Genomic DNA, 18,382 nt, shown 5'->3' with positions numbered 1-18,382 from the left:
TCTGACTCAACAAATTGATACAAAAATAATCTTAATTGTTTTTGTCCTTAATGTTGAATATAATTGAATGTATCATAATGAATAAATACATTTTCACCAGCATCTTAAACCGCAGTGTTTCATATCTAACAGTTCCTTCTCTAGTTCACTGAGAAAAATCAATTGTAAAAATGAAGTCAAGGAAGATCAATGCTTAATTCATTTTTTAACAATACTTTTGGTCACTCTATACCAAATATTGACAACCTAAGTAGTAATTTGATGCACCTCCTTTACCAGTGCTTGTTTTAATTTTATTTAGGCGCTGTGTGCAACAGCAACAATGCAAACTATTCGGGCTGCAGACACCAATCAAATAAACAAGCTAATTTTCCGTGAATCAATGAATGATCGGAAGGTATGTTTTACAAGGGAAAATTATTAGATAAGCATGCTTTGTACGGAATATGTATTTAAGTGTATTTTCTTGTTACTACAGGTGGTGCTTCAACTAGAAAAGAAGCTTTTTGATTATTTTAACCAAGATGTATTTCGGCAAAACAATGGTGTTGAGGTGAGAATTTGATTTGCCTCTCAAAGGGTGGGTTTATGACACAGTTAATTTTGAATTGTTTATCGAGTCTCAATGGCAAAAAGTGAAATCTAATTGTCTTAAGATACTTGTCTATCTAAAATGTGACAGTTTGTTAATGTGTATTACAGAGCTTTTCATCACACCAGCACAATGTTAATCAATTAAATTACTTAACACAGCTTCTTTATTGAGCTTGTCTTTTGAACCAGAATTAATGCATCTCTCCAGATTTTCATTTCCATTGGCTTAATTATAAATAAGTAAAAATCAGTACAGATGTAAAATGGGGAAAAAACTGATATCATGAAAACTTTGAAGTTGCTGCAAATGAGTTCACAGAGTCCTAAGCAAGGAAAATGTAACATATTCAGAAGATACAGTTCTGTTCAGGTAGCATTCTGGAGTGTTTTTCCCTCACTGGATGTTGCTCTAAAGTAGTTGGTCTTTATAAATACAGTGCCTTTCTCTTGGAGTCATAGAATTACGGAATCACGCAGCACTGAAATAGACCCAATGGTCCATTGGTCCATGCCAACCAAAATGCCTCTTACAAGCTGGTTCCATTTGCCAGCATGTAACGGACAACTTTCTAAACCTTTTCAATCCATGTACCTGTCCAACTGTCTTCTATAATTATTATTGCACGTGCTCAACTTCTTCCTCTGGCAGCTGACTCCACATAGACACCACCCTTTTTTTTGTCAAAAAGTTGTCCTTCAAGCTCCTCGTAAATCTTTCTTTTCTCAGTTTAAACCAATGCCCTTTAGTTGTTGATACCCCCGACTCTGGGAAAAAGACTGAGCCCATACACCCTGTCTATGCCCCTAATGATTTTTAAACTCATCCATAAAATCACCTCTCAGTTTACAAGTTTCTGCATCTTCTTGTTAAAACTTACATTGAAGTTTCCATGCCAGGCTATGATGCAACCAGGCACAATGTTCGCTACTGTACACCTATACAAATCTGTGCAAGACTTTGATGATTTACCAAATATGTATCAATGTGCTTCCCCACTGTCACATCAGTCACTTGCCCCATCTTATTACCACAATTAGGTCAAATACCCTTTCCCTACTAGCTGCCTTTGTATTTCATCCATGGAAGTTTTCCTGAATGCACTTAACAGAATCTACCCATTTAAGCCTTAACAGTGTGGCAGTCCCTGTCTATATTCAGTAAGTTGAAATCACCTACAATGACAACTCTATTGTTTCAGAGTCCCTTTTGCAGCCACAGAATCTCCAGTCTGTCCCCCTAACTATCAAATCCCCTCACTATATTTCTTTCTTCCTTCACTCTTCCCCACTGAGCAGTCCTTGTGTCATTTCCACACCCCCTCCCAGTCGTATCCAAAATGTTGGTAACCAAACTGGCTTCTGCCTGTACCTTAGGTGTGACCACCTCACTAAAATTCATATCTGTGAAACTCTCAGCATCACAGATGATCCTGAGGGCATTCCACTCCAGCTCCTTCACATGGTTGGCCAGGAGCAGCAGCTGGACACACTTCACATGTGAAATCCTCATTGACACTCGAAGTCTCCCTGGTACCATAGGAGGAACATGCCACTGCCTTAACTGCCATCTGAATGCTCTAAGACTATAAAAGAAAGTTAAGGAATATTTCCTGCATCTATGCTCACCAAGACCTCTTAATTCAGAAACTTAAAATGATTCTGTAAATCTGATGCAGATTTGCAAATTCAGTCTTCAACCTGCCACTTAAAAAATGCCATTCCCTTAGTTGTTTAATCAGTCTTTAATTAGATTATAGGCAAACTGCCAAGTCTGTAATAATGCTAACAGAGAGGGACTTCTCTTTCTCCCAGGGAGGTGGAGTTTTGAATTTTGAGAAGTGATGGTCATTGCTGGAAGCATTCATCATTTTTAACTCAGCAGACAGAGGGCAAGCTTTGTTTGGAAATTATGTTCTTTGGTGATCAATTATCTTTGTACCAGTTAAAGGTGAATGTTTGTTTTCTGTTATATTGTACATTATTGAACTCATTATAGCACAATGAGAAGTAGTCCATCAAGTAACTAGTCTTATTTTCATGTTTCCCTCTACATCTTTTCTTGGCATTTATTCTCGCTCCTACTCCACCAACTTTCCCTTAGCCCAGTGGTCCCCAACCTCCAGGCCATGAAGCATGCAGGGGTGCAGTGGTAGCCGGGATGCACCCAGCACATCTTTAAGAAAAAAGCCGAAATAAACAAGCTAATCGGTCCGCGGCCCGGAGGTTGGGGACCACTGCCTTGGTCCCACTCCTACCTGAGTATTGCCACTAAAGGACTGAAAGGCTACTGCTATTAATGGAACAAACATTCCAGGACCATCAGAGAATTTTGGTTGTAACTACTGTTATTACAAGAATCCTCAACTGTGCTACAGCGTCTGCTTTGTTGAAGTGATTCTAAGTGGTCACTGGCACCTCACCCATCCTCCTGCTTTGATAATCCCTTGGTGTCAAGGATGTCTCGGTTCCCCTGAATTTCTGAAGAGTGGAAGATGCCCATGTGTGAATTCTTTTAACATCAGGTGACCACTGTTGAGTGAGGTCTTAGTCTATTTGTCAAGGCTGTCCAAGATAATAGGCGATGAAATTCTGCTCCATAGCGTTAGAACACATATGGAAAGGGACCTACACAACCCCAATGTCCATGTCTAACACCATGATACCATGCAACAGCACAAGCAATTATGAAAGAAGGATATTGAAAGGAATTGATTTCAGGAGCACTGTAGATTATTTAGCCACTGCTACAGTGCACTTGAAACCTTGTGGGTTTCCTTGGTAAGTCTAGGGAATATACACTCCGGTCCCACCTTGAGCTTGAGACAGCTCTCCCACCCTATGCCCTGGTTTGCGTGGATGCTGTGTAATTTTCTATCCTGTTACAACTCAGTGCCAAGAAATAAGAGACAGCACACTGCATACAATTAAAGGAATTATATTTGTGAATCTGAACTGATGGGTTAGTAATGAAAAGAAAGGAAAAAAACAGAAAGAGCCCATTATAATTAAACAGTCAAACATACACAAGTTGGAGCTCCACTCTTCCCAAAATTCATATTCACCGATCCTCAGTTGATCTTGGCACCTTGCTCCATCGAATCACGATCCCCCACTGGGTCGAATCCAGAACCAGTTCTCTCCAGTGCTTTCTCTCTTCATCTGCGCCTGAACAAAGGACACAGCTCACATTCCAAAGCACCCATTATCTCTAATCATAACCCAAAAACTGCTCCTACAGAAAGACCATTACATTAGCAGTGAAACCTTTCCCAGGGTGTTAAACACTGCTAATATGCAATTGATATTTGAGCAAGTTTATAAATGGTCCTATAGTTTGATTTATATTTCATGCCTAAACATCACAAATAATATTTGTATAATGTAACACCCTGCTTCTGAAATATAAACTATGAGGTTTGGTTGGAATATTTCCGTGGAAAAGACAATGGTTAAGTAAGTGCACATGAGACTGTTTTACAATGGGCTGTAGCATTCATATTAAATCAGAGTTGATCCAAACTGAAAGTGATAGTTCAGCATTTACCATCACCTCTGCCCTGAAGCAATTCACATGCCAGAAGATATCAAACATCAGTCCCTAACTCATGCACTGACGGTATCCTTAGGGGCAGCAAGTAGCCAGGTTTCGAAGGTGACTGTTTACATCAGACTGAATTTAATCAAGCTGAATCCCAGCCGGTTTTAACCCAGCAGCACAACAAGGGAGTTTTTATCTGAACAAAGATTTGAGTAAATACTTATCCCCCATTTCGGTGAAGGCTAGAATGTGAAACATTTCCAAATTGAGAACAAATATAAAAATGCCCTTTGGTATAAGTAGGGTTATAGTGCATGAATGTCTTCTCTCTTGAGCAGTAAAAGTTTCTGTACAGTGATTAAATCACAGGTACATTAGTGAGAACCACAACAGGCCTAATTAATTCCATAGATGAGAAAGACCCAAATTATTTTTCACAAGAGGAATACTCAGTTTAGAGCTTTCAGTTCTTCCTATCCTAAATAACATTATTATGGCATCATGTTTATTTCCTGAACTGAAACAATTTAAACCAGGGAATTTTTTACATTTGAAATATTCTTTCGGAGGGCTCTTTTATTTGGTCAAACTTGAGATGTCAGCATCAGGATTGCTGAGAGAGTCCTTTTGTTAGCTCAGTGACAAAATTCCTTGCCCTGTTTTACACTGACATGTGACTACCTAGAAGATTTCTGTTTCATTTCAGATCTCTGAAATGAGACCCAGTAGTGTGGCCATGATTCTGGATTTTGACTCTAACTGAAACTTGGTCATGGGGGATATTGAACAAGAATAAGTATTAGATTTAAAATTGATGAACCATTTGGGCTTAATGCTTTTTGTATTTTGGCTTGTACTTGTTGTATGACAACTTGGTGACGTTCCAAAGGGCTGCCAAAAGCAGTCGCCATCAGAAAGAATTTTAATTTAATGTGAAAACATAAAGTTGGGAGAGGGGACAATGTCTCAGGGTAAGTGGTTGCTCAGTTCAGAATCACTTTTATTAACACTGACATACAGTATGTGTGAAATGTGTTTTGCGGCACAGCAGTACATTGCAATGCATTAAAAATACATAACAAGAAGTGTGTGTGTGTATATATAGAGAGAGACAGACAGACAGACAGACAGAGAGTGTGTGTGTGTGTGAGGTGCTGTTCATGGGTTGGTTCATTGTCCATTCAGAAATCTGGTTTTGAAAGCTGTTCTTAAAATGTTGAGTGTGTGTCTTCAGGCTCCTGTACCTCCTGCCTGATGGTAGCAATAAGAAGGCATATCCTAGTTGATGGTGATAACTTTTGAAGATGTCCGTGATGCTAAGGAGGCAGCTTTTTCAAATGATCCTGTGCAGTGGCCCCTGCATACCAGATGGTGATGTAACCAATTAGAGTGATCTTCATGGTACATCTGCAGAAATTTGCTATAGTCTTTGGCAATATACCAAATCTGCTCAAACTCCTAATGACGTATGGCTGCTGACATCCCTTCTTTGTAATTGTTTCAATATGTTGGACCCAGAATAGATACTCAGAGATGTTGACGCCCGGGAACTTGAAGCTGCTCACCCTTTCCACTACTGATCCCTTGTCAAGGACTGGTGTGTGTTCCCTTGACTTCCCCTCCTTAAGCCCACAAGCAATTTCATGGTCTTACTGATGTTGAGTGCAAGTTTATTACTGCAATGCCACTCACCAGCTGATCTATCTAACTCCTGTGCTCCTTCTTGTCACCATCTGAGATTTTGCCAACGGAAGTCATGTCATCATCAAATTTATAGATGGCATTTGAGCCACACAATCATGGGTGTAGAGAGAGTAGAGCAGTGGGCTGAGCACGTATCCTTGAGTTGGTCCCTGTATTGATTGTCAGCAAGGAGGAGGTGTAGTTTCCAGTCTACACTGACTGTGGTCTCCCGATGAGGAAGTCAAGGCTGTTAAGGCAAGTCACTTAAGACTGAGGTAAAGAGGAATTTGCTGTGTGATAATACAGGGCCCAATTCACATTTTAAATTATTAAATTATTTTATTATTGTCACATGAACAGTAAAAAACTTGTCTTGCGTGCAGTCCATACAGGTCAATTCATTACAACAGTGCATTAAGTTATTACAAGGAAGACAATAACAGAGGACAGAATAAGGTGACAGGGAAAGTGCACTGCAGGTGAACCTCTCTCTGTCGTTAGCACAAAACTGACGTCAAGGAGGAGTGGTAATGAGATAAAGTGACAATCTGGCAAACATTAACTCTTTCATAAGGACAATTTGGAATAACCAATAATGCTGGTGTTGCCAGGCACGCACGCACACACTGATGAATGAACCACACTGGAAGGTCTAAGTGTGGGGGAAAAAACTGTTAATTATAATGAACTGATAGAATATACTCCTGCTAAAATAAGGGTATGGTTGAGATTGCTTGCTATTCGTGCTGTTTTATGTACAGTGGTATGCAAAAGTTTGGGCACCCCTGGTCAGAATTTCTGTTACTGTAAATAGTTAAGTGAGTAGAAGATGAACTGATCTCCAAAAGTCATAAAGTTAAATATGAAACAATCGTTTCAACATCTTAAGCAAGGTTAGTGTATTATTTTTGTTTTGTACAATTTTAGAGTGGAAAAAAAAGGAAAGGAGCACCATGCAAAAGTTTGGGCACCCCAAGAGATTTGAGCTCTCAGATAACTTTTACCAAGGTCTCAGACCTTAATTAGCTTGTTAGGGCTATGGCCTGTTCCCAGTCATCATTTGGAAAGACCAGGTGATGCAAATTTCAAAGCTTTATAAATACCCTGACTCCTCAAACATAATCCCAACAATCAGCATCCATGGGCTCCTCTAAGCAGCTGCCTAGCACTCTGAAAATTAAAATAAATGATGCCCATAAAGCAGGAGAAGACTATAAGAAGGTAGCAAAGTGTTTTCAGGTAGCCGTTTCCTCAGTTCGTAATGTAATTAAGAAATGGCATTTAACAGGAACGGTGGAGGCCAAGTTGAGGTCTGGAAGACCAAGTAAACTTTCTGAGAGAACTACTCGTAGGATTGCTAGAAAGGCAAATCAAAACCCCCGTTTGACTACAAAAGACCTTCAGGAAGATTTAGCAGACTCTGGAGTGGTGGTGCACTGTTCTACTGTGCAGTGACACCTGCACAAATATGACCTTCATGGAAGAGTCACCAGAAGAAAACCTTTCCTGTGTCCTCACCACAAAATTCAGCGTCAGAAGTTTGCAAAGGAACATCTAAACAAGCCTGGTGCATTTTGGAAACAAGTCCTGTGGACTGATGAAGTTACAATAGAACATTTTGGCCACAATGAGCAAAGGCATGTTTGGAGAAAAAAAGGGTGCAGAATTTCATGAAAAGAACACCTCCCCAACTGTTAAGCACAGGGGTGGATCGATCATGCTTTGGGCTTGTGTTGCAGCCAGTGGCACAGGGAACATTTCACTGGTAGAGGGAAGAATGAATTCAATTAAATACCAGCAAATTCTGGAAGCAAACATCACACCGTGTGTAAAAAAAAAAGCTGAAGATGAATAGAGGATGGCTTCTACAACAAGATAATCATCCTAAACACACCTCAAAGTCCACAATAGACTACCTCAAGAGGCGCAAGCTGAAGGTTTTGCCATGGCCCTCACAGTCCCCCGACTAAAACATCATTGAAAATCTGCGGCTAGACCTCAAAAGAGCAGTGCATACAAGACGGCCCAAGAACCTCACAGAACTAGAAGCCTTTTTGCAAGGAAGCATGGGCAAAAATCCTCCAAACAGGAATTGAAAGACTCTTAGCTGGCTACAGAAGGCGTTTACAGACTGTGATACTTGCCAAAGGGGGTGTAACTAAGTACTGACCATGCCGGGTGCCCAAACTTTTGCTTCGGGCCCTTTTCCTTTTTTGTTATTTTGAAACTGTAAAAGATGGAAATAAAAAAGTAATTTTAAAATTTTAAAGAAATATGTCATCTTTAACTTTATGCCTTTTGGAAATCAGGTTATCTTTCACTCACTTAGCTATTCACAGTAACAGAAATTTTGACCGGGGTGCCGAAACTTTTGCATGTCACTGTAAGTTTGGTTAAGTAGCTTCTTCTGTTTATTTACCAGAAACAACTGTATACTTCAGCTCCAATTTAAAAGGCTGCCACTTCTTCTTCACATAACTGCACATGTTTGAAGGGATGTTGTGTATGAGACTTCAGTTCTGCTAGAAGCCTGGGTTATTCATGTTTCAACACATACAACCTGCAATCATTCATGCACAATAGAAAAAGCAATCCTCCGTCCCTTCGCAGAAAAATTATGAATTAAACCCAAAGTGTGAATTTTCCTTAGCAATCTTTGTCCATTGAAATATTCTGAAAGCCAGTCACCTCCTCAACTTTTGAGGTAGATTTGTACTTGAGTGGAAAGCATCACTCATCTCTATTGATGACAGGACAAGATTCTTGAACTGTTCCCCGTTGGAAACAATAAAATCTCAGAACTATTTAAGAGGAAAGAAACCATTTCTTCACTGCCGTATTCCTAGCAGCTGCTCTGGTAAGGTCAAGCCTCATAATTGACAGTTCATTATTTTTTAAATTCACGGTCATGATAAGGAATGAACCTGCAGAGCTGTATTATGAGAGTAATATTGGACTACGTTGCACCTACTTGCTATCTCAGCAGCCCCTGTGACCAACACAGAATAAGTGCTACCAGTTTCCCAAAGTGCAATCTGCATGTATCAAATTCCGTACCACATTTCGGAACTGGGTTTAAATAAATTTCTACCATGTAGTACATCAGACAGCAGGGTAGCACTTATGGGCAATGAATGCACAAAATATAGAAACGACCGTAATACCAACATTCTATTTAATTTCTGTTGCTGGATGAGCCATTTGAAACTATAATTGAGCAACTTTGATAAAGCTTACTTAAAACCAATCCTGGCCCAGTTCTTTGCTGATGCAGATGATCAAGATGAAACGATAACTTGCAAGGGGTGACTGGTTAATTCATTCCTTTCAAAGTGCTTTCTTTCCGACAGTGGGCAAAAGTCACCCTTGGCCCATCTGTAGTCAAGAACACTGTTGGATTTGCAGTTGTGTTATCAAGGTAATAGAGGCGGGTACTCTTAAAGCCCAACATATTCTTCATTCTATTATTCTAACACGAATCCAGTTGTAATGAATGCTATTCCCTGATTGTTGCAAAATTATAGAAAATGGTTTTGTACTTTTACTGAGTGAAGTGAGAGCCCAAAATTTAAGATGCAGTTTATTCCCTGCAGATGAGCAGTTTCAGCAATCTTGCATTGAGGTAATACGTTCCACTTGCTGCTTGCTTTTCTGACTGTGAACATACCACTTCATTTTTTCACATTCACCATGTTGCAGCAGAATTCATTATGTTTGATTTCATTGCAATGCGAGAAGGTGAGCAGCTCTTCTAGATCAACTTCAGGGAAAGATAAATGATTTAATGAGCCATTTGAGATAATCTAATCTTCATGGTCTAGTTATACACAGAGCAGTGTGATCACTAAAAACAAACTGCCCTTCCTCAGGATGAATGTTCCTAGACCAAAATCCCCCCAAAAAAATCTATTGCATCCTTCATCAACCACTAGTCTTGTACCAGGTTGACAGAAATTTAATTCAAGTCAGCTCTTGAAAATAATTATTGTATTTTGAGAGCAGTAATCATTGGTTTGGACATGATTGAATGTGTCCATGCCTATTGACTTTTTCTATGATTTATAGGTTTGTTTAGTCGATATTCCCATCTAAATTGTATAATTAATTATAAGTGTAGCTGTCAAGTCAGAGGATGGAATGCACTGATGAGTATTTGGGTAGATTAAATTTTCCTTTGCCATACAGATGTAGAATTGGGAATTTCACAGGCCTGCTGCTGGATAAAGTTGTTCTTGGTGCCTGCTTATTTAGTCTCTGACTTGCTGCATGCTGAAATGCCATTGATTTTTTGGCTTTATCTGTGTGATGTCTCTCCAGTAACACAGGAATCTATTTAAATTGAACAATCACTGAAAAACTTTCCTGTCAGTAAACTGCTCTGTCACTGTCCTCTTAGTCTCTCCCACACACAGTCTACTAAACCACAATTTTATCCTTGCACCACTTTATTAGATGTACAATAATATACCCTTCTGGAATTTGTTTTGTTTATAAGGATGCATTTGTAATTAATAGGATTTGATTTTGTTTTTGAAGCAGTTTGCTCTGAAGCATCTGCTACTTTTTTGTCGGCAGAGTCTAGGTATGCTATTTTCTAAAGCTGTATTTTAAAGTGAATAATCCCTTAAATGTCTGTGTTTTGTTCTCTTGCGTTCAAATCATCTGAGCAATAGAAAGGTTAGAAGTAAATTGTTCCAAGTGTGTGTTTTGGCTTGGTAATAATCCAGTGCCTTTATAACATGGTCATTAAAACTCAAACATAGCTTTTTAAGTTTTGCAACACATTATGTACTACAACAAATAGGTACATAATTTTGCAGATATGACATGATTGTTGATAGCAATGGAGGCAGCACACCAAGTTCAAGTTCTCACCTTATCTCCTTACCTGTGTATTGCCTCCCTCCGGTGTTCCTCCTCCTATACTTTCTTCCATGGTCTTCTGTCCTCTCCTTTCAGACTCCCCCTTCTCCAACCCTTTATCTCTATGATCATAGTGAACTCAAAGAGTAAAACGTAAATGTCTTCTTTTATATCATTGTTAATATACTAATTTGAGTAGCCTAACCCTATTTCATCAGTTTTCAACTATTTGTTACAGTTGGTTAACAATTCAAACAGCAAACTTTTCTAATGTTCTTGAAGAGCTGATCTATCTTTGTAGTGCCACACAGGTAACAACAATCAATGGGACAGCAGCTATTACTGTTCAGGAAGGAAGGAATCATGTAAGCACAGGTCAGACCGGGAATGCAGTTTTTCTTGAGGCTTGTTCTGGTGCGTACAGGTACCCGAAATGTGAGTTTTCTCTGGTCAGTCATAAGCCAAATGTAAAGCTGGCTCTTCCTACTAAATAAGTAATCAGAAAGACCAGGAATAAATTACTTCTGACAGATTGCATCAGGCCTGTAGCCAATTGTGCAAAACCTGCATTTGGGGAACTCAATGATTCTAATGTCTTTTATAAAGCATATTTACATTGCCAGTTAAGAGAAGCAGGAATTAATGTTATAAATGTTGCAGGGAAGTCTCTAGAATCTAAATTAAAGGTGGACCTATATAGACAACCGAACTGTGTTAATTCACAGGAACTAAGCAACCTAATGTCATTCGAAAAGGTTCAAGGAGATCCTAGCTCCTTCATTACTTGCTTTTGATTAGTACTGGTGCACTTATTTAGAACAAACTTAAATAGACAATTCAAGATGTTTTCAAATGATCAAAACTTTCATTCGCAGACTTTACGATCAGGCTATTTCCAAAATGCTAGTCACATTTTCTCTTTCTCCAAACATCATTTAATGTTTGCATCAGCAGTGCCTCTAGTGAATGCTGCTGATGAGTTTGACAAATGTAAGCAGCATCACCTCTTGATCTGGCTCACTGCAGGTTTGGTCTTTGGATACTGAAGAGTAATAGCTGCTGTTCTGCTGACTGTGGTAGTCCAGAATGTGCCAAAGAAGAATTAGCAATTCAAGAACAGTGGAAAAGTTTCTGAATTCCTGTCAAATAACTGCACTGAATCATTTGCTACATTTTACATTTCCAGTATAACAATTTTCCTTTTTTTTTGTAATTTATTTTTTATTGAATTTCATCATCAAACAAAACTTTCCATAAGGTGTATTTCAGATACTGTATGTATATATCATATAGTCATATTTGTCACAAATCTCCACATAATATTTATCTGAGGTATACACTTATAGAAAGGTGAGGAAAGAAAGAACAATCAAAAGAAGAGAACTATGTACAAGGTAGGGAGTGATTTTTTTTACAACATACTCATTGACTTGTGAGAATAAAATCAGGCCTATGAGGTGTTATGTAGTTAAACCATTTTTCCCAGTATGAATCAATTTGTTCCAACTTATGATTAATAGGTGCTGTTATCTTCTCCATTTTGTAAATGTCCATTGTAGTTTCCATCCATACATTTAAAGTTGGGCTCTCCTGTGATAACCATTTCATGGTAAGGGTCTTTTTTCCAGCCACCAGCAGTATATTCATTAAATATATGGTTTTACTTTGTAAGGGTATTTCACATGTAAAGATGTCTTGTAGGGCATTGTGTATCCCACTCCAATAGTCTTTGATAACGGGGCATTCCCAGAAAATATGATAATGGTTTGCATTTTGATTTCCACAATTTCTCCAGCAAACAGGGATGTTACTATCATAATGGGATTTCTGAGAGGGTGTAATAAAATATCTTACCAAGTTTTTCCGTCCAAACTCCCTCCATTTCTGTGAACTGGTACACTTCCATTGATACCTTCATATTATTGTCCACTCTTCTTCGGATATAATTATCCCTCCTTTCTTCTCCCATTTTGTTTTAATATATGAAGTCGCATGTATTTTAAGATTTGACAAACCCTTATACACGCTTGAAATGATTCTACTACCGTTATCTGAACTATATGCTTTTCTAAATAACTCTATCAAACATGTACTTGCCTTGGTTACATTTTTATCCATATAACAATTACAGCACGGAAACAGGCCATCTCGGCCCTTCTAGTCCATACCGAACCCTTACTCTCACCTAGTCCCACCCACCCACCTGCACTCAGCCATAACCCTCCATTCCTTTCCTGTCCATGTATCTATCTAATTTAACTTTAAATGACAACATCGAACCTGCCTCAACCAAAAACAATGAGTGGGGGAGGGGAGAGAGAAACACAAAGTGATAGGTGGAACTGGGAGGGGGGAGAGATGAAGTAAAGAGCTGGGAAGTTGCTTGGTGAAAGAGATGCAGGGCTGGAGAAGGGGGAGTCTGATAGGAGAGAACAGAAGGCCATAGATGAAAGAAAAGTGGGGAGGAACACCAGAGGGAGGCAACGGGCAGGCAACGAGAGGGAAAGGGGGATTGGGAATGATGAGAGAGGGGAGGCATGACCAGAAGATCAAGATGTCGATGTTCATGCCATCAGACTGGAGGCTGCCCAGACAGAATACAAGGTGGTGTTCCTCCTACCTGAGTGTGGCCTCATCGAGACAGTATAGGAGGCCATGGATTGACATTTCCATTGAGTATATTGTTTGTGGAAGCTTGCTGTGTTCAAGCAGATGCTGAGTTTTCTGCATAAAATCATTGACTGCTTTTGAAACGTGGCGTGGAACCAGCACTTGCCCCCTCAAATTAATCCGGTATGTTAACAACAGCACGTCACCTCCCTTTTCCAAAATATAATTCAACCATTCTATTACCATAAATTCTATAAGTTTACACAAATGGGACATCAGTGATATTGGTCTGTAATGAGAAGGATCCAGCAGAGGTTTCCCAGGTTTAAGAACACAACACTACAATTGCCATTTTCCATTAGAAGGGAAGATGGCCTGAAATCCAATTATGATTTAAAAAATGTAATATTATCTCAAAAGAATTGTTGACCATATGTTATTGCATGTTTAAACATATGGTCAACAACCCTCCTATTATCATACTGTCACATCTGTAGATACCGATAAAAGTCTTCATTTTTCTAATAAGTGTTTCTCTTTAAGCATTTCAAAACTGAACAGTGTTCCTTCTTTCATTAGATTGCTATACTGTTATTCCTTTAGCTGTCCAGTCCTTAAATCTAGCATCCAGTTTATTTGGCGTAAAATCCGAGTCATATGTACACCATTTAAGAATTGCAATATCTCCCTCTAGTTTATATTCTTTTATAATAGTTTTCCATATTTTAAGAGTCCATTTCACCCATGGATTGTCAATAGTATTTATGTACCTTTCTAGGTTGTTATCAGACAAAATTGCCTGTATGGGGATGGGAAGTATCCCCTCCTCAATGTTTTTCCATTGAGCGTCATGTGATAGGTTGCACCAGCACATCACAGCTCTCAACTGTGCTGCAAAATAGTAATCTCTAAGAGAAGGTAGGCCCCATCCCTCCTTTTCCTTGGCTAATGGCAAGGTTTTGAGACAAACCCTAGGTCTTTTACCTTGCCATATATATCTTGATAGCGTCTTGTTTCATTCATTGAATTGATTTTGGTTAATCTGTATTGGTAGGGTCTGAAAGAGATATAGTAGTCTGGGCAGTATATTCATTTTAGTAGATTCAATCCTTGAACTGAGACCAAGAAAAGGAATTAGGTTCCATCTTGTTATATCTTCCTTAATTTTTTTTATATGTAGGCTGATAATTGCATTCTGATAATTTCGCCAAATCTTTTGGCATAATGATGCCCAATATTTGACAGACTCTGTTTGCCATGCCCAAGGGTATCTACTTTCAAATTCTCTTGGTGGGCTATAGTTATATGAAAGTAGCTGGGTTTTATCTATGTTGATCTTGCATCCTGATAATTGGCCATATTGTTCAAAGGATTGCATCAATTTAGTTAAAGAGTATGTTGGTTGCCCGAGATAGATCAAAATGTCATCCGCATAACAGACCAATTAATGTTCTGTCCCTTTAATAGTAATTCCCCTGATATCTTCATTTTGTCTGATGTGTTGAGCTAATGGTTCCAGATAACCAGTATAACAATTTTCAATTGCGTCCTTTCTTTCTTTTTCAAACCTGGAACGAAGAAGCTCAGTGTGAGGGCGGCATGGTAGCACTGTGGTTAGCACAAAGCCCTACAGTACAGGCGACCGAGGTTCAGTTCCTGCCACTGCCTGTAAGGACTTTGTATGTTCTCCCCGTGACTCTGTGCATTTCCTCCCTCAGTCCAAAGATGTACCAGTCAGTAGGTTAATAGGTAAATTGTCCCATGATTAGGCTAAGATTAAATCAGGGGATTGCAGGACGGTGTGGCTCGAAGGGCCAGAAAGGTCTATTCTGTGCTGTATCTCAATAAATAGACCTGGCTGGTGGCATAGTGGCATCAGCGTCAGACTTCGGGACGAAAGATCCCGGGTTCGAATCCAGCCAGCCTCTGCACGCTTTCCATCCGTGCTGGGTTACGGGCTGGTGATCTCTTTGGAAACTCACCCGGCTGAAGGCAATGGCAACCCACTGCTGTAACTTGCCTCATACGCGATTCCTCACTATGTCAGAGAGGCGTGGAGGGAAATTGTCAGTAACTGGAGGAACTCCGGATGCGATGTACCTTTCCCTTCCATCTCAATAAATAAATACTTAAGTATCACTGATTGTTAGTCTCATATGGTATGAAGGCCATTTTCCATCATTGATCTTCAAGAAAATATCTCCTCACTATTTATTGGGAACCTTAATGGATAGAGCCATGCTGAGTTCCTCCAGCATTTTATGTGTATTGCTTGGATTTCCAGCATCTGCAGATCTTCTCTTGTTAGTTCATAGTTAATAGTTAAAATTTTTGATGAATGAGTGACACTAATGACTTGAGTGGGCAGGAGAGACCCTGAGCAGGTGTGCTGCCAAGTTTAACTGTCCTTGGTGCCCACTATGGGCACAGAGACCTGGCCAAGCTGGCTCTCTGCATGCAAGAGTTGTCCTACCAAACAGAGTGAGTGCAAGTGGGCCGGACTCCCTGCCTTCCAAACAAAGACATCTAAACACTGGTCAAATAGATGTTATTAATTCCCCCCAAAAAATTAAAAGGTATTAAAAAAGTTAAATCACTTTAATGTGAAAACAATTAATTTAAAACATTAGTATAATAAAGTAAAATATGCAACCATTCACCTGCACTTTCCATTTTAGTTAAGATGGGCAAGCCCATTCTAATGGCTGGAGTTGGGCTTTTTCTTAGGGTCAGAACAGTTTGTACCCAATAAACTGGAAAAATGCATGCATGGTGCAAAGTATGTGAGAATGTGGTGGATTAAGTGAATATTGGGCATCCTGACAGGGGATTATTGGTTGGTGAATGCTGGGGAACTTGGGAATTGAACTGGCTCTGAAGCAAGAGACAAAACTTGTTAGGTATGGAATCTGAAAATCTTTGTCTTTACCTACATTGGCCAGTAGAGTGAGGTTTATAAAAAATATATACGTTTTGAAACGTATAAAATTCTACAAGGGTTGGACAGGCTAGATGCATGAAGATTGTTTCCGATGTTGGGAAAGTCCAGAACGAGGGGTCACAGTTTGAGGATAAAGGGGAAGCCTTTTAGGATCGAGATGAGGAAAAACTTCTTCACTCAGAGAGTGGTGAATCTGTGGAGTTCTCTGCCACAGGAAACAGTTGAGGCCAGTTCATTGGCTATATTTAAGAGGGAGTTAGATATGGCCCTTGTGGCTAAAGGGATCAGGGAGTATGGAGAGAAGGCAGGTACAGGGTTCTGAGTTGGATGATCAGCCATGATCATACTGAATGGCGGTGCAGGCTCAAAGGATTGAATGGCCTACTCCTGCACCTATTTTCTATGTTTCCATGTTTCTGTAAACCTCCCAGCACTGCATTCAGGTTCTCCCTCACACTGACTATGATGACATTAGCTCCCATTGTTTTTGATATCTGGAACCTGATCTCACCAACATTCTGGGAGACCTGTGAGTAAATGGAATATTTTCTACTTTGCATCATGTGCTTCTGGGTTTCAAGCAGTCAGAATATCTTGGAGTTTCTCTCTTTCACACTGCACATGACAGAGCCTCTGTTATTTTTCCACTTTAGGAACATAGCACAGTAGTAGGTCCTTCCAGTCCAACACGACCACACCACTCAATTGCACCCATGTGACCAATTAACCTTCTAACCCATACATTTTTGGAAGGTAGGAGGAAATCAGAGCACCCGGAGGAAACCCCAGCAGTCACAGGGAGAACATACAGGACCTAGACTTTAGGGATACTGACCTGATTTGAACCCCGATTTATGGCTCTGTAAAGCATTACGCTACTTGCAGTGCTGCTGTACTGCCCTCAAATCATGACCGAATTGTAGAACGACATCATTTGTCAGTGTATGTTGCAGCTGCACTTCACCACAATTTCAGAGCTACCATCTAGAATGTTACTGGTGCCCTGCTGATGCTCCTAACTCAATCAAAGCAATGAATAATAACAAAATGGTGACTTTACTGTGTAATGCAACATGAACTTTGTGTAACACACACAAAGTACTGGAGGAACTCAGCAGGCTAGGCAGCATCTATGGAAAAGAGTAAGCAGTCAATGTTTTGGGCCGAGACCCTTCAGCAGGACTGGAAAGGCAGGGGAGCAGTCAGAATAAGAAGGTGAGGTGGGGAGGGAAGGAAGGAAGAAGTAAAAAGTAAACACGAGGAAATCTGCAGATGCTGGAATTTCAAGCAACACACATAAAAGTTGCTGGTGAACGCAGCAGGCCAGGCAGCATCTCTAGGAAGAGGTACAGTCGATGCTTCGGGCCGAGACCGTTCGTCAGGACTAACCAAAAGAAGAGCTAGTAAGAGATTTGAAAGTGGGAGGGGGAGGGGGAGATCTGAAACGATAGGAGAAGACAGGAGGGGAGGGATGGAGCCAAGAGCTGGAAAATTGATTGGCAAAAGGGATATGAGAGGATCATGGGACTGGAGGCCCAGGGAGAAAGAAAAGGGGGAGGGGGGGGAAAAAGCCCAGAGGATGGGCAAGGGGTATAGTGAGAGGGACAGAGGGAGAAAAAGGAGAGAGAGAGAAAAAGAATGTGTGTATATAGATAAATAACGGTGGGGTACGAGGTGGAGGTGGGGCATTAGCAGAAGTTTGAGAAGTCAATGTTCACGCCATCAGGCATGAACAATAAAAGGTGGCAGGTGATAGGTGAAACCAGGAGAGGGGAAGGGGTGAAATAAACAGCTAGGAAGTTGATTAGTAAAGGAGATAAAGGGCTGGAGAGAGAGGAGTCTGATAGAGGACAGAACACCATGGAAGAAAGCAAAGGGGGAGGAGCACCTGAGGGAGGTAATGGGTGGTAAGGAGATAAGGTGAGAACTTGGTGTGCTGCCTCGATTGCTATCAACGAGCTGAAAACATTCATGTTTGACAATCAGCTTCAATAGCAATTACAGTGCAGGGATGTTCGTAGCCATCATTTTGGAAGTGGATGTGACAACAATGTAGATTTGAACATCAAGTAGGATCCCAAGGCTCTAAGTAGTCTGGCACAATCTCAGCCGGTTACCACAGAACGTAATGAAATTGGAGCCTATGATAGGAA

General features: G+C 40.1%; 1 protein-coding gene across 3 annotated transcripts in view; it reads left to right on the top strand.

The window, feature by feature from the left end:
- Positions 1 to 18,382, top strand: part of LOC134358996 (inositol polyphosphate-5-phosphatase A) — a 475,517-nt gene that overhangs the window by 406,713 nt on the left and 50,422 nt on the right. For all 3 annotated transcript variants that reach the window (XM_063071762.1, XM_063071763.1, XM_063071764.1), the window contains exons 10-11: positions 302 to 397; positions 479 to 553. In XM_063071762.1, coding sequence (XP_062927832.1) covers positions 302 to 397; positions 479 to 553 — 171 coding nt within the window. The remainder of the gene's footprint in view (positions 1 to 301; positions 398 to 478; positions 554 to 18,382) is intronic.

This window comes from Mobula hypostoma, chromosome 19, assembly GCF_963921235.1.
Source record: "Mobula hypostoma chromosome 19, sMobHyp1.1, whole genome shotgun sequence".
Classification (NCBI taxonomy): Eukaryota; Metazoa; Chordata; class Chondrichthyes; order Myliobatiformes; family Myliobatidae; genus Mobula; species Mobula hypostoma.
Note: the sequence above shows the minus strand (reverse complement) of the source record. Positions and strands in the feature narration are given on the sequence as shown.